General features: G+C 36.8%; 1 protein-coding gene across 3 annotated transcripts in view; it reads left to right on the top strand.

Moving 5' to 3' along the window:
• Window positions 1-17,609, top strand: part of LOC144468085 (semaphorin-1A) — a 678,833-nt gene that overhangs the window by 302,169 nt on the left and 359,055 nt on the right. For all 3 annotated transcript variants that reach the window (XM_078177255.1, XM_078177256.1, XM_078177254.1), the window contains one exon: window positions 8,686-8,737. In XM_078177255.1, the coding sequence (XP_078033381.1) occupies window positions 8,686-8,737 (52 nt within the window). The remainder of the gene's footprint in view (window positions 1-8,685; window positions 8,738-17,609) is intronic.

Here is a 17,609-nt window from a genome sequence, read left to right as displayed (position 1 = left end):
TAAACCTCCCCGGGGAGGTAAAAATCGTAAATTCTAAATCGTTGTCGGGAAAGAGAGCGCGCCGAACTGGATTCCAGTTGACTGTGGTTTATGTTTTCGAATTCCGCCGGTGACACATTTCGTTGTGATAGTGGATCGTATTTCGCACCTTTGAACACCGTCCCGACTGCTTTTTCACGCGACATGTTTCACTTTAAAGGCGGAAGTTCCCGCGAACTCTTTAAGCGGGAGCTCCGAATCAAGAAACGGCGACGCGAAGCGTTCAATTCTTCGGGATTACAATTTCAGCCGGTGAATCGCGCCGGCATAACCTTGCATAGATTGAACGTCGCACCGTCATTTATAGAAGAGCATGCGCGCGGACAGAAAATCCGCTACCATCTTTGCTGCTCGCGAAATATTTCCAATGAACTTTTATTAATATCGTCTCAATATTGTTAACGCTAAATCTAGTAGACACTCAAAGTGGTAAACGTGTCATGCTTCGTAAAAATGTCAAGGTATTTATATAATATTTTATCCGTAAAGAACTTGTAATAATTTCAATTATTACGAGCTCGGAAATTTAAAACCAGTCAATTTGATTGGTAGTCCTATAAAAGTCTATATTTGGAAATTAATCGTTGATGAATTGATTGAAACAATATTTATTTGTTTGTTTTCCTAACTTCATTTAATTTTTCATCGGATTCTGGCAAAATCATATCGCTGTTGTTTCTGTTTTGCAACTAAGGAACTGTTTTATAACCAATATTCACTTCGTTATTCTCATTTGCAATTTTTCTTTCCAAATTGCGAATTTCTTATTATTTCGTTCCTCTTGTTTTAAAGTATGAATTAATTTATACCTAGTTAAATTAAAGTTACAGAATTCAGTATAGTAAATATAATAACACAAGACAAAAGTTCAAGCATCCAGTATTCATGAATTCATTCATCTATTACAAATAAATGTATTATAATTTGACGAAATAAATTCATTCAAGAAATTACGATTTTCTTGTTAATTTTTCATAAATATATTCTCCTGCATTATTATACCAATATGGAGAAAATATCGAGAACAAATTTCAATCGATAAAATTGTCCACCGCATTTCTCGAATTTCGTGCCAGAGGATAGAGTTAACACGAATTCGTCTAATTAATTGAAGATGTCGTTGCCGTTGCAATAACGGAACTGCTAAAGGGTAATGCTAACTTTTTAAATATTATGGGCAATTCCAAAACAACTTCACGTATAAAAAGTATTTAACTCCGTAACATCCGGAGACATTAAAACTTACATTTGGCACTGAAACCCTTCTTGCATCCAACAGCGCCATTAACGCGATGAGCGAAGCGATTACTTAGCTTAATCGGCAAGCGTTAGTTACATTGCATAATTTTTGCATTAGATCTGCAGAGTCGTAAAAGTAACAAAAAAAAACACGCAGTAAGTTACGCAGATCCATTAGGGCATTTACTAAAATTTGTTTTTGGTTCTCACTTGTGATAATCGTTATTGCAACTATTTGAATTTTCACTTCTTTCTTCTGTCATTTTACAACGTTGCGCATCAATGTTTAGACTTCACCGCGTGTACTTAAATATTTAATAAATTCCAGGAGATTTTCTCTATTCGATTTCACTTATTTCGCGCAAAAGTGGAATAAATTGAAACTGTTTGATAATTATCAGCTCCAAAATTAATCGAAATGGTAATTGTCCGCAGAATCGAAGAAGGGATTTGATGCATTTTTCATTTTTTGATTAGTTTATCACTCGTTGAAATTCGAACACGGTTTAAATATCGTACCACCTCTCTATTTACTTTCATTAACACGTATCACGGTATGTGGGTCGCCGAGGACAACGCGTTATAGTATCTGCTACTCCATTTATTCGAGACATATTTTACTGAACACCCGATTTATCGAATTTCCTACGAAAGAGCTCTTAAACTCTCATTATCAGGAATATCGTTACCAAGCGGGACTCGAATTATGGGAATATAGTGCTTCGTTAAGTTCCGCCGCTAATACCTGGCCTATGGCGCCACAAGCAAGAATCATTCGCCTAATGTCAGCACCGTGTTCTCGGTATCTCTAAATGATTTTGTCTGCCTTTAGATAGGACTGAATAATTGTTATTATTATTAACGTGAACGTGTTACTTATCTTTTCCGATGGTATTCAAATTGTTTTCACTAGTTTTGAACCTTTTTTATGCAAAAGAATTGAAATTAAAGTTTTACTAAAAAAGAATTAAAATTTAAGTTTTATTAGATTAAAATTTTACAAAAAAAAGGATTCAAATTAAAGTTTTATTGAATTAAAGTTTTGCTAAGAGAAGAATTAAAATTAATTTTTCCGGCTTCTAGCGTTTCCATTTTATATAACAATATTTATTTGATGAATATGAAATTGAGTCTTGCAACAGTTAACAATTTTTAAATCTAAGCTTCGGCGATATTTATAAAAATAATTTTGGACCGTGCTGCAACAATTTTAATGGCGCCGCAGAGTCGCCACTCGAGAGCAAAGGATTAATATAATAAGGAAACAATAACCGCGCATCTTCAAAAAGACTTGACCCTTTGCAATCCATTTTAACTGGAAATCCAAGATATTTGTTTAGACTTGTAGCGTTGCCATTTTTATATAACTTGGAGCATTTTATACATTATAAAATTAAATTTTATGACTTATGTAATAGATAATAGCTCTTAACAATTTTTTAAATATTAATACATTTGATAAAGATTATTTTAAAACGTGGCATGATAATTTTTAGAGGCGCCTGAGAGTCGCCATTCGACCGCAAAGGGTTAACACTGTCGCCTTTCGAACTAAAAACACGAAGAATCAGACGAACTGAATACGAGCTGAAATGATTCGACAGTTTACGCAACACCCTCGCGAGCATCTTCCATGCCATAATCGTCGTATCGGGCACATTCGGCGTTCCTCGGCGATCTGGTTCCGCGTTTCGGTACGGCAATTTGATCCGTTACGATAATAATCCATTTGTCGCAAATATACCGGGCGCCATACAAGAATTGCTATTTACAGTCGCGGATGGTCCCGCGGTCGAAGTAAACCGCGATTAGTAGCATGTAGTTATTACTGTTTCGGGCAGTTGCTCGGCTAACCGATGTTACTCTAATAGCGAGCTGAACGCTGCTCCGGCCGGTTAATTTATCGTCAACTGGAAGTCTCGGACGAGTTGCCGGTGCTCAGATATTTCGAACAGAAATTCCGTTTCGGTTTTCGTCGGTAAGTAACCCCATTCGAGGCGATAATTTTCCGTTCAAGCGACAGAGCGTCGAGACGATTTTCGATAGACCAGGCTGCCCGTCCCAGCTAGGAACGCTAGAAACGAGGGAAAATACTTTGTTAAACACTAGATTTACGGAATCCGTCAAAATGACGGGTCATTGATTTGTTAACGTACTATTATTCAGATTTTAAAGATTTTATTGCTTACTTATCGATTATATTTACTATAATTATTTATATTTATTTATTTATCGATTACATTAGCGATTAGAATAAATCGTTACTTTCATAAACAAATATAAAACGGCTGCTTTTATTGCTCCGTAAACCTAGTGTTAATGTAACTATGCACTTGACGCGGTAACCAGTACTTTACACGCCGTAAGCGAGGTGAAAAGCACAGATTTTTTGAAAATGAATTACTACAATGCTCAACAGCAGGCAATGCAGTTTCATCTTTCATTCTTATACTTTTATGAAGCATAATTAATTGCGTGTTTAATGCTTTCACCGTGCTTATTGTTTAAAAATCGTTCCTCCGTCAATGGAAAGATTTATTGTGATAAAACGTGAATTAGAGACGTCGCGAGATATTTTTGTTTCAATTAAAACCAGCGTTTTCTCAGTGTCCAAATTCGAAACGGAAAAGAATTCTGCTGCCCGCAATGCGACAGTTTAAAGTGCCGTTAAAGAAAACCCGACTTATTAATTCCTTGTCTTTAAATACACGCGATTCTGCGATCTTTTTTTCACGCTGTTGCTCCGGAATAACGGGAGAAATTTTAATTTGACTTCCCTGAAAAAGAAGTCTACGCCGTGGAAATATTATTCTTTCTCCGCGGCCCCGGTCTCAAGACGAATAGAATTACCTTCGAAAATTCTACCGTCATTCCTTCCGACACCCGGCTCGCGCAGCAGACGTCCCGCAACGGCGGATTCAAATAAAAATTTTCATCGCATTTGAATATATTCACCATGAGAAGTCCGATTACCGTGTCTGTTTATCGAGACATCGTTCGCGGCGGCGGGAATCGCGATTCCATTCAACAGGATTTCCTTTCTCGCGGAAACTTGTGTTACCGGGGCTGTCGCGTGATTCTCGCTGGCTGCGCTGCGGCCTCTTTATCGCGCGTTGCTTATCCGTGCAACAGCCGCGTTTTTCACAAGATCACTGGAAGAAAAACTAATTGTTGCGCGATAGAACGGGGAGATGTGAAAAGTGAAACTCTGTTTCGCTGCTGACTCAACGGCAAAAGTCACGGGACGTATTGTTAACGTCCGAGCAACATTTGATATTTCAATGAACCTTTTCTCTGACTTGTTTCTATCAATTTTATTGTGTTTTTGAATTTTTAGTATGCGCCAAGCAGAACAATAGTACAATATAAACAATGTGTTACATGGCTCGCTATAGTGTAATATGTACTTTCAATTTAATGAGACGTTTATTTAAATTTTCAAAGCAGTTGTTATTTTGGTATTTCAATAAATGTTGTACTGAATTCGAAGTACATATTATAATATATAATATATAAATGCTATATAAATTGAAAGTGCATATTATAATATATAATATATATATTGAAAGTGCATATTATAATATATCATATATAAATAATATATATATATTGAAAGTAGATATTATATTATAGCGAACCATATAGCACATTCTTTATATTGCAATATTGTTCCGTTCACTGTATACCATAAATAAAAAGAAATATAAAAAGAGAATAATATATTATAGAAATAAAATTACTATTATCATCGTATGTTCAAAATTAAAACAAATTTTTCAGAAAACGATTATATAAAGGATGTTCCATTGGAAAACCTAATCGATAATTATAGCTTCAAACAATTACAGAATAATAGATTTTACGGCTTTTCAAGAAATGCTTGTCAAATATAAATGTATTCTCTTTATTGATAATACTAATAAATTTTCACGTCCAGCAGCGTTCTTAAACTATTTGAATGTTTTCTCGATTCGTCATTTTCCCTGGTAATTTTCATCACAGATGCATAAAATGCGGAGTCCAATAATTCGTTTCGTTTTCTTGTTAAAAATTCTACTACTACGAACCGTGACAAAAGGAGCGTTTTATCTTTAGACACCAGGCGACGGTTTTGTCACGGAAAAATAAAGTCCCCGGGAATGAATATTAAAACAACGGAATCATGCAAATTTGCATTAAACCACTACGTAATAAGCATCGCGATCGATAGCTATCGAAGTGCGCACGGTTATTGGGTCATTTTAATCGTAAAACAGACACCATTTTTCAAAGGATGATGAAGATCGATAACGGCGCCGCTTTGCATATTTCGCGAGAGAATTTTTTTTTATGAATATGCGATAAGAAAATTGCGTTTACGGCTATTCAATTCACAAATTTTGTTCACCCGAGTCATGTATTGATAATCAAGTTCGTTTCGAGATGAACAATGTCCGACGAGTATGCTTGTCTCTAATGAATCATTTTTCGTGCAATTATGCATGTACTGTACAAAATTTATTGCTTACAATTATTGCAACTATACGTTTCAGTAATTTTTCTCTTTCGCTTGAACTTCGGTACAATTAGAGTAATTTTCTCTCTCTTTGTAATACAGTTATTGTAATCAAATATTGCTGCGTTTTATTGGAGATCGTAATTATAACAAAATGTTAATTTTATTGTCTTGCTTTAACAATATTCCAATTAAGAAATACAAACATTTGCAAATACTGTTTCTCTGTTCTGTATTATATATGCTTCGTTCGAAATTGTTATTTATTTCTAACTTCTACGAAATGTTTAATTGATTTTACGAATACATATTAAACATTTAAGACATATATATTTTACAATGCGAAGTAATTTACCGAATTAAATATTTGACCCATCGTCCATAAAATGAAACACTTGAATATTATTTCCGTGAAATTTTGTCGTCCAAATTGCTGCGAGAATGTCTCGTGTTTGCATCTGAAATATGTATAAAATATGTATTCAATGTTCCAATTACGTTCATTATATAATTTTCTTTATCGCAACTTAAATAACTATTTCTCATGGACATATATCTACAACGTCAAATGAATCTCGAAATATCGTATCATTGCTATTATTATTAAATATTTCTAGTACTTTTTACAAATATTTTTAACCACATACGAAACGTACATTAATAATAAAATCACAAATACTATTATATAAATTCAACAAATATATTTCTGTACAACTTGATTAACGTATAAACTGTATAATACAGTTTGAACTTTCAATTCACATTTTTGTTCGTTTTAACATGAACAGAATAATTGCGAGAGCTATAGCATTCCCTTAGCATTTTCTATTACAGACTTTGGCTGAAATTTGTAATTGGTTAATTAGAACATCGCAGGAGAGTAGCGGGAGGCTTTGTCGCGATTAAACGAATTAATTGTCAGGGAGTGCGCATAAACGAGGTTTCTAAGTTGTGCCACGTGTGTGACGTATTAAAAGCGATACGTCGTGGGGGGAGGAAGCTTCGCATCGAAGTTAACTTGATATTGAACTTAATTAATTTTGTAGGAAAGTTATTATCGAATGTGTAGTAGGCGCCTACTTACGCCCGGCTGGAAAACTCGTAAGTGATTAACTTTGTGCAGCAGCCGTGTTCGCTAATGTCGCGCGTTCGAATATTAATTTCAGTACAAATACCAAACGTGTTTGGTATCTACGTGTCGATATTCACTAGCGTGTGTCATTAGAGATATTAGAGACGGTACCAGGTTCGCTATATTACATCTAATTAAGGTGAATACTTGTTCAAGCATTTCTAATTGCGCCGCCATTGATAATCAATTATTCGTAAATGCGTGTCTCGGATTGCATTTTGTTGTTTCGTCAATTCGAGATGCGTGAAGTTTTAGTAACAGAACAGATAATTTAACCAGAAAGAATATAAGTATAATAACACAGCTAATAATATTTAAAATTTAAAAATTAATTTATTGGCAACCAGATCAGAATTTCTTGTAACGATCTCAGAAACCGTGTTCTAGTAATATTCTAATATTAATTATTAATTTATTAAAATAAGATTTTCTTAACATCTTTTAATAATGCTACTGTTCGGAAGACAGTGTTGCAGGAAAATTGAGAACATAATCTCTAACGAAATCATTCGCGAGCTAAAACAGAAAGAATACGTCCGATGTGTGTTAACACGTGCGCCATTCGCTGTGAGACAGAGTTTTCACAGCTGCAGGCTTTTTATTAAACATAACGCACCCTCCCGGCGGAATATTAAAAAATCGTAACAAAGAATTCTCGTTAATCTCCGGCGAGGTATGCATTACAGATTTTATAAAATTAATTTCGTTCCCTTCAGAGTCTCCCGTGAAGCGTGAAGCGGTGTCCATGGCAAACATGTAACGTTGATAGTGAACGTGTTAGCTTCATATTAATTAATTTAATTTAATGTGAACAGATTACGAGCCCCAAAGTCGCGTCGCAAATTAATTTCTGCTGTTAATCGATTCGGAACTTTTATCCGATGTAATTTGGGAACTACGGCGGAACGCGCGGTATTTTGACGAAATGTTAATGAAATAACAAACGATTATGTCTTCCCATCGAGTATGGGATAATATACTCAAACAATGAAGTAACTTTCATACGAACGGTATTACCCTAATGCATGTAATAATTAACAATCTGTCGATCGATTAACTTATTTATTATAATTCTTAGTGTTCCTTATTCATTATAATTCTTAGTGAATTTTGATAGTATTTTATTATTGATCATTAGAGATATAATTAATGTACGATCTACGCTAGTAAAGAATGTGATTCGGATAGATACTCGTGCGACAGCCCGGACCCTTTAATCTCCAAGTTGAAAACATCAAAGTGATATGTTGCGACCACTTTCATTATCGAATACCCTTTGACTTGTAATACCGTGTCAAACTCGTGATTAAAATTTCATTTAGAGTTTACAAAACGGGAATATCGCCCAGCTTCTCCGCTCGAGTCTCGCGAGTATCTAGGTCGCACAACATTTTAATTATTACTTATAAAATTGCCGCATTTATTAAACCATATCGCCGAGACGGAACGATAAGTTGCAAAGGGTTGACGGGCTCGGACGCGGCGTAAACGTTCTCCGCGCTGCGAAAGAGAGTCTTTCTCCCGGCTGTCGGTAATTCCGCGACTCCGAGCCGCGTAAAACCGCGGGGACGCCGATTATCATTTCGTTTAGGATGAAACGTTCGTTTTATGAGTATCCGGTTTCGATTGTTCCGTCAAGCTGTCGCGCGGGCCGTAATTACTAATGCTTATCCGCGGCGCGGCTCGCTCAAATTGTTCGCGCGGAGAGAAGGCTAGATGCGGCTAGATTACGGGGAAGGATTTACGGTGCAAGACTTAACGTTCTCGTTTCGTTTTTCAGGAACGCCATTTACAACATAAGTCTGCACGACCTAACGGAGATCGTCGACCAGGTGAGTGCAACGCTAAAAACGGGCCGCGCGCCGCCGCCGCGCCGCGCCGCTCGGCGGGGCGCTATCTGAATGCTCGATAAAGAATGATTGAACGATCTAGATTACGTTATACCGTTCGAATCTGCGCGAGCCGGCGGTGTTTTAAAAACAACGCGCTCCTATCTGGAATCGGGGAAAATTCTGCCCGCGAGACTATGCCCGATTTTATCGCGGAAATGTTGCGAGTGTTTTTAATTCGAGGGAAGAAATACGGGCGGTGGAGCCCCGTCGCCGGGCTTGTAACGAAAACTGGGAACGGAAACCGTTCCCGGGGATAATATTTATTTATCGAATATTATTATCGGCACTCGGGGCAAAATAATAAAATCGGTTCGCGGCAATAAATTTAATTCGGCAGCGAGTCGCCTTGCCGGGGTAACGCGGCCGCGACGGCGGCGGCGGCGGCGCAGGGACAATTCACCGCGAATGAATCCCGTTCTTTGTCACATCGAATTTTAATACGATCCGCGTCGGTCCCCGCGACTCTTTCGTTCTGATACACCAAATCAATTAGCAGACAAAGGCTCGACACTCGCGCGAGTTTAAATCCCTCGTGATTCATTTGCGAGCGATGATCTTTCTGAAACAGAAATTTATTACTTTCATAAGAGACGCGCGATTTCAATCCGAATTTGCGTATAATATCTTGTTAATGATACCGGACGTACCTTATTTCCGATTTGTACGCTGATATGCTGTTCACGATTCCACATAGTTGTGTCTCCTCTTTCACGAGAATTGTTCGCACTCGTCCATTGATTTCTTCGCTACAGCATTTCAAACAGAATTTCAGGCGCGTTACTTGATATAAATTCGTAACGTTGTCGTAATCCGGATGGATTAATCATATCAATTTGAGGATTTACGGTTATTTTATTTTTTATTCAACTTTGTATCACATGTTTTTATATATTAAATAATTTACAATGTAGTTACTAAATGCAGAAAATGTAAAACGTTGTTTTATTACATTGTAGGTAGTGTGATAAGTAGACTGCAAATGAATTTCATTATAATATTTCAAGATACATTTCCTATATATAAATTATTTTATTTCTTTACTTCATTATTTCCGATACATTCGCGTCTCTTCCGCGATAATTTCGAGTCATTGAATTGAAAATTCAGCTACAGAAACTCGACGATTTCCTCGCCGTCTCTCAAACAGGTCATAAAAATCGCCAAACTCCGGAACGTTCGTGGAACTTCTGAAATCAGGTATTCCATATTGCCGGGCGTCTAGCCTGTGCACACAGACCTAGACTAACTAAATACGAAAGTAAAATGTCTTTCGGCGGGGACTCGTCAAAAATGCGCGAAGTAGAAATGTCAACTCCTATTGACAAATCTAAGACCGTCCAAATGGAAGCGTGAATAGATTTGCATGATAATGGACGGGTTGCCGGTGCCTCGCGTGTAATCCAGGTTTCCCCGGATCTCACTGCAAACAGTAAAGGAACTATCGATCGACCTTTCGCGACCGGCCGTGATTCTTGAGCTAGAAAGTGCCGGGATTATTCGATGAGCTGCCGAAAATTTGATCTCTCTTTCGCCCGCCGTATTTATACTGTTGCTGCCCGCCCTACCCCCGAACCAATCAATCAGCGCGGGGTTAGAGGGGGGCCGGCTAAGAGAATGGAGACAATCCGCGTAACATCTATCGCGGGCACCGTTCGTTCCGTTCGCCGATAGAATCGCGGGAGGGAGGGGGGACATTTTCTGATAGCGTCGATGCTTTTGTACACGGAATTGATACCTTTGTATCGGCCTATTTATCGGCGCGCTATTTTCGCGAGGCTTTGAATTCTGTCGCGTGAAGCATCGGGCGTAATTTAGCCACGCGTAAATGTCTTGCGGCAACGGGGGCCGTGGATACACCGCGCGGCGATTTATGTGGTTCGGAACTGTGTGTGGTTTATGGCCGCTGCAACAAGAACTTCCGAACATTTTCTACGTATTTTTCAGCGGCTCTGTTTCTACGGAAAACAAACTAGATCATATCTTTCGTTATACCGTTAAAATAATGTTCGTTACCTCCTAACTGATACGCCGCGCGTCACGAACGCGAACTCGAGCATTGAATTTCTATGGGAATATTTATGCGCCGATAAACAGACTACCTACATGGTGGTATATGTTTCTAATTAATTTGATTATCTCCTGTTTAATTTGATTGTTATAACAGTCGAACGATTACCGATATTTTGACCACAACATTGTATTAAGAAATAAACGGATTATAATATGGTAATATGTCGCTAATTAATTTAATTGTGCTGTGTTTAAGAACTTTAATGAAATTGGATTGTTCGTCGATGTTTAACCACGGTATTCTATTCGATATAAATCTGTAGCAGTATTTGTCCAAAAATAAGCAGACTATAGTATAGTAACGGGTTTCTGATTAATTTAGTTATTCGCTATTTAATACCTTTAACGAAATTATAAATTATAGCGAAATTCCAATTTCGAATATTTTCATTATTTCGTACGCGATCTAGGAATAATCAGAATCAAATTAACGCATCTTTCTGTTCCTTTTTATTTCGGGTTCGTCCAGAATCAAATATACCAATTAGTTTTGTAAAACCGATTGCACCGGTTAAAGGTTAAATGGAATATTCGTAACACGGTTAACGATTGCCTTGAGAAAGAAAAATCTATTTCGAAAAATTACAAACTAAATTCTCTGTTTGACGTCAATTCTAAAAGTGGACATCTTCCCAATAATTTCGAGCGAGACGTGGCAGTTCTCGACGGTAAAAGGCGTATGAAGTTTCCAACAATTAAATTCTACATAAATTCTACTCCGCGAAAGTAATTATTAACGAATTTTACCTTTCTTCGCGTCTGAAAATGTCTCTTCCTCCTGATCAATTTTTCAGCGGTTCGACACCTCGCCGGGACAAATCGAATGAATCTCTTCAAAAGCCATAACTTTTCTCGTCTTTTTACTCGGATTCGTATTTATTCGGTACGTTATTATATTATATAAAGAGAAATATATATATTATATAAAGAGAAATATATGTATATTGGGTTGGGTAATAAGTTCGTAGCGTTTTTCAATTTTCTTTTATTTTACAAAGATTTGTTGCTGTTTGTTGTCTTTTTGAGTCATTTAATTCGTTATTAATTTGGAGACTGTAACAACACACGGTCGGCGACCGTAATAACAATTCCGTCCACTTGCAAATTCCAAGGGTATGGCGAAAAAAAGCATTCCTTGACGTTCTCAAGGACGGAAATTACTCCTTTTTCTTATTTATTACTTTCACGTAATAAAAAAAATAATAAATAGTAAATAATGGATTAATTTATTGTTACAACTATTAACACAGTTTCGTAGAGCAGAAACAGCTCTATCGAAGGAATATTATACACTTTGTCAAACAGCAACAAATCGTTGTACAATAAATGAAAATATAAAAACGCTACGAACGTATTCACCAATCCAATATTATATATTAAACGATATGTTGTTATCAGTTTCTTGGGTGCACGTCCAATTTGTTCGATTATAGGTCTATTGACCGGCCCGGTCATCTCACGTTTAATTAATGCGCCCGCCACCGCCGCGAGCTCGATGAAATATTTAAATAATCATTCGACCGAAAGAGAAATTCTCTAATTTCATTTATAGAGTTCATTAAAATACTACTGCCTTTATGCCTTACAGCCAAGCTAACGCAACGTACGGCTGGAGTGGGTAGCCCAGATACTCATTAACAGTTCACTACTCCTTTATTAATTGCTGACCGACTTTCGTAGCCAAGTATGTTATAGAGCATAGAGAAAATTAAAAAGAATTTAGCTATGTTTTCGCCAGATATGTTTCATCCTCGCTGTTTCGACCGCGCGCTGCAAAAGAGTGTATCAGCTGAATAATGCTTATGAAGGATTTTTGAAACAAAGGAACATCCAAATTTTGATAAATGAAATTTAAAGTAATGTTGAACAAAAGTCGATTAATTGTCTACCAATTATTATAACTAATTTATAATAATTGGGTAAATAGTAATTTGACTAGTGATTAACGGTTATAACAACTGACGAGTTAGAATTGTTTATTGTTCGTCGGTCTACCTCTCGCAAAATTATTATAAATTAGTTGTAGCTATAATTGATAATTATAATTTGTCATTATTCTAACCAATCTATAATAATTTATAATAATTAACAAGTTACTAAATTCACTTAAATTTAGCTAAATTCAGTGAAATTCAGTGAAATGAATGGCTGTGCAAATAAAATTTAAATTGCACAGAATTCACTTAAAGATTCGAATTCTCTCTCTGAATTATACTATTTACTACGATAAAAATATTTGTCATAAATTACATATAATATATTATAAATATTTTTGTCATAAATTACATATAATATTATATACTTATATGTATATATTTAGAAAAGTAATGTCGTCGCATATTTTTCATCTGTGATATAATTGAGTAATAAAGAATATAGAATAAAATAGAATTTTATTTTCAATCTATTATTATTTTCACAAGGAAAAACCAAATAATAGCACGAACATCACTCGCGAATTTCTCTTTTAAAAAGACAGACATCAGAACTACTGTTTCATGCCGTATGTTTTACTTTTCCCATCCTAATGATTTAAAAAACACGTACATTAGGCCCACTCTTGTACTTTACCATTTTATTCCTATATCTTATTCATATAAAATCAATATTTCGAAGTTTACTACATTCTCTCGAAGCAACAATCTATTACACAGCAGTATGCATACTCGACGATAACTATTATATATAATAAAAATTACATATAATCTTACCCCCTCTGAAAAACGTTCCACAATAGGTACTCCCACCTAGCATCGCGTTCAATATTTATTCAACCCAAGTGTCGAAAGCATCCGCGCGAGCGATACAGCGAAAGTTTGCAAAATAAGGCAATAAATATTGAAACAGTAAGGTCATAATAAATCGATCTGCTGATGCGCACCCCCCGTCGGTGCCGCAATTACTTTTCTGCAAGCCAGCGCATCGCCGTATCGATCGGATCGCGATTGAGTCGCAGGGCCAGAGGAGCCAAGGATCACGAAGTTCGTATTGATCCTGTCAGAACGCGAGTCGCGAAACTGTGCGAGATCGTCTCTCGCAGGAGGTTTCGTGGAAAGGGTGAAAATCGCGCGAACGTGTGGGTGAAGATGAAGTTACGTTGGATGGAAACGGGCGGATGGGCCGGCGGCGGATGGGAGGGGGGAAGGGGGGAGGAGGAGATCTTGGCTTCGAAAAGACGTAACGCAGTTATATCGGGGGGGTATTGGATCGATCGGAGACAGGTCTCCTCATGCTAACGTTCTTCCGTTTAGAATGGAATGGTAAAAGTCAGGGGGGGGGGGGGGGGTCGTCGACGGCGATACCCTCCGCCAACTCTTTTCGTATATATTGATTTCGACCAGCCGGAAACAGCGGAGCCAGCAGGGGCTGCTCGATCAATCTTGATGCGTCGGGTTTAAGCGTTATAGAAATACCTGATCGATTTGGATAACAGTTATAGTAACGACGTTGACTTCGACGTTGCTGATTTCGATACATTGTAAAATCAATTGTTCAGGGTGTTGGGTGATTTATGGTGTTTTACGCGTAATACGTGATGCGAGATTGAAAAATTTTCTGCAGACATCTGGTATAATGTTGTCAGAAGTTAGGATGTTTCGTGTATGTAGTCATATTGGTTTTATTTTCATTCTTATTAAATATTGTTTATATTATTTAATAATATAATTAGTATTAATAATAGTGATGTTATTATTATTTATATAGATAAATAAACATTGAATAGTGGGCCAATTTCGTGAAATATATAGGTAAAATTAATAACGATGAATGAATTTCTGGAGCGATTTTCAAACAAAAATAATAGTCACTTGTATTTTTATTCGTGTATTTTTTATTTTGAAATCAGCTTGCTGCAGCTTAACACTTCGTTTGTGAATAAATGTTATGTTCCAAAACCTCAATAATTTTTTTTTTAAATAGAAACTTCATGAAAGGTTGATAGACGATATTAATCCAAACAGTTAATTATACTACTAAAATTATCGTCGCCATCAAGGAATTTCTTAAGAAACTCGCAATCTTCCATCATTTTGTACTTTTGTACTTAATTGTACATTTAATCTACATTTACATTATACATTATAAAACACACCGTTCAAAACCGATTATTCTTAATAGTAAAACAGATTGAGGTTAATCGGTGCAGCTTTTTAGTTCGCGAACAATTTTCGAACGAATTCCAGCAATTTCATGAAAGTGGTCGACGTCGAATATAGTAGGTCTTCGCCGACTGGCCTGCATCGATGCACTTGTCCCGTTTGAAGCGTACGCGTCTTCGTGGCTCGGTTGATAGGACGGTGACACGTATTAATCGACGCCTCTATCTGCGAGGCCCGGAGTGTAGTCATAGGCGATATAATAAATTGGAGGCAATTATTCTTGCGGCGACCGTGAAGGATGAATGGCGGAGATATGTCATGAAGCGTTACACAATCAGGGAATAGGATTCCGTAGGGCTGTAGTAGACGGCGGGAGAACGATTCCGGATTGAAAAACTTCCGGGGATTCCAGTGCGAGACTCGGTACCGAGAGTTTTCGTAATGCAATGCTTTCCGCGGATGAGAACGTCGGGGTGTTGGAGGAATTGTAATGACGCCTCGCCGCCGTATACTATAATGCCTTCGAAGTGTACGTCATACATTGAATATGTTAATTCGCTACGTCATGTTTCGAGTTTTAGAGCTGAATCGATAGCGGAAACATTTTTATTGCGCAAGTAATGAAGTTTCAGCTTTTACTTCTGCATCGGTTCTCTATCTTCCCGTTTCGATTAACGTCACTTCATGAACGTGTTACTTTGCTGACAATAGTTATAATGTTGTAGTTTAATGAAAGTAAAGAATTAATGAAAATATCTTTACATTTAAGATTTCAACATGCAGTCTGCAGTCGGCCATTTGTCACTCATATCTTTCTTGAAGTTATATTAAATAGAATGAATTATTAATATCACATATAAAACCATTAGAACTTGAAATATATACGCACAGTTAAGTTAAAATAATAAGTAATAATTAACAAGCAAGTTAAACTTATGAATCGAATGCTTTTTACGTGAAACTTATGGAATGAAACTCAGAATTAAATGACACTAGATTTCTATTATTATTGAAATCACATAAATACTGCAATAAATATATTATTATATATTATATTATAATGATATTATTACTGATATTATAATATTAACCTTGTGTGTCGAGTGTAACCAATGAAAGGTTCAGCCTGTTACGCCAATCGTCCCGGCAAACAGTACAAAATGAATTTTGTATTTTAATATTGAACCAGTCTATTCATGATCTCGTCTGCAAATGAATAAATGTAATAAAAGATAAATCGTTCCGCGATGGAACAGCACCTCGGAAAATATCCTTACATCGATCCGACGGTTTTCGCGCCGCATTCGAGCCCGTCGGGGCTTCAATATTTACAGAAGCCATTTTGTCCTCCAGAAATGGATTTCCATCCGGCCAATTGGATTATTTATTATCAGCTTGTTCGGAGACGGAAGGTCGTCGCGCGTTTCCCGTCCATTATAGAATTGCACAATCGTTCTGCGCCGGTTCGTTCCCGCGTTTGTAATAGCACCTAGAAAAGGAATTGTTTACTTTAACTTCGTGGAACTTCGATATAAGGACGATCGTCGCGTGTCAACGCGAGTCCATTAGCACCGGTCTAATGAAAAGAACGTCGACGTACGGTTATTATTAACACTATGCCATTCGACGACACCACATTGATGACCTTCGCAAAGTATGTATGTATTGCCTGACGGCCAGCGACACCACAGTGGTGTCGCGCGCAAAGTATCGCTCGGTGGTCGGCAACACTGCAATGGTGTCACGTTCACGGTATCCTTTGCAGTCTCTTGATGATCTGTGGGGCTCTGTTGTCGCTTTTGTTCCGTGCCGTAGAAAAACTAGAATTTATCATCTCCCAATAACCTTATAAACAGCCGGCGACAAGCGGAGTAACAGAGTTAGTGGTGCCGGCGCCAAGCGAAGAAAAAAATGTTTACAAACAGCGCGGCCGGCAAAGTATTAATATTCGCCACGACCGGTCAATGACAACGCATAATAATTGACGCCTCTCTTCGCACGTTTCAATTACGTTAAACTCTGTTACTGCAACAAGCCGATCGATCGAGCCATCTAGTCGTTAAACTTATATGTTTTCCTAGCCATTTTGTACGGAACTTTGTTAGGCGTACGCTGAATTTATCGCGTAGCAACAATAAGTCTGTATAGAATTTAAATAATTTCGATGTAATTTGCGAATACCGATTATCGTAATTTAAGGGAGATATTTGTAATTCTTTAGAGGACTCATTAATATTTCTAATTCGTTGAATAAATCGTTCTTCATTTAATTGATAACGTATTAAATATATATGCATTAACCGGTTGAAATTAATGATTTAATAGCATCATAATAATGCCGTACTGTGTTCTAAATTTATGATGAATATAGAATAATGTATTCTATTCCCCAAAGCAAGAGTTTCGTTAGTTTATCAGTAATATTACTGTTTTCAGTAGAAAAAAAACAAAGTGATTTGAATGATTATAGATCATAAAATTTTTAATAAAATATTGATTATTTCATAATTCAAATAAGAATTACCATGATAACCCGAATAAGGTAGATACAAATTCACACTCGTATATTTAAATTCTAATAATTCTCTATCAGAGATACAGTGGCTCACGAAAGTATTCGAACGCTTACATTACAACTTTTC

The sequence above is a fragment of the Augochlora pura genome, chromosome 3 (genome assembly GCF_028453695.1).
Source record: "Augochlora pura isolate Apur16 chromosome 3, APUR_v2.2.1, whole genome shotgun sequence".
NCBI lineage: Eukaryota > Metazoa > Arthropoda > Insecta > Hymenoptera > Halictidae > Augochlora > Augochlora pura.
This window is presented reverse-complemented; position numbering and strand designations above follow the sequence as displayed.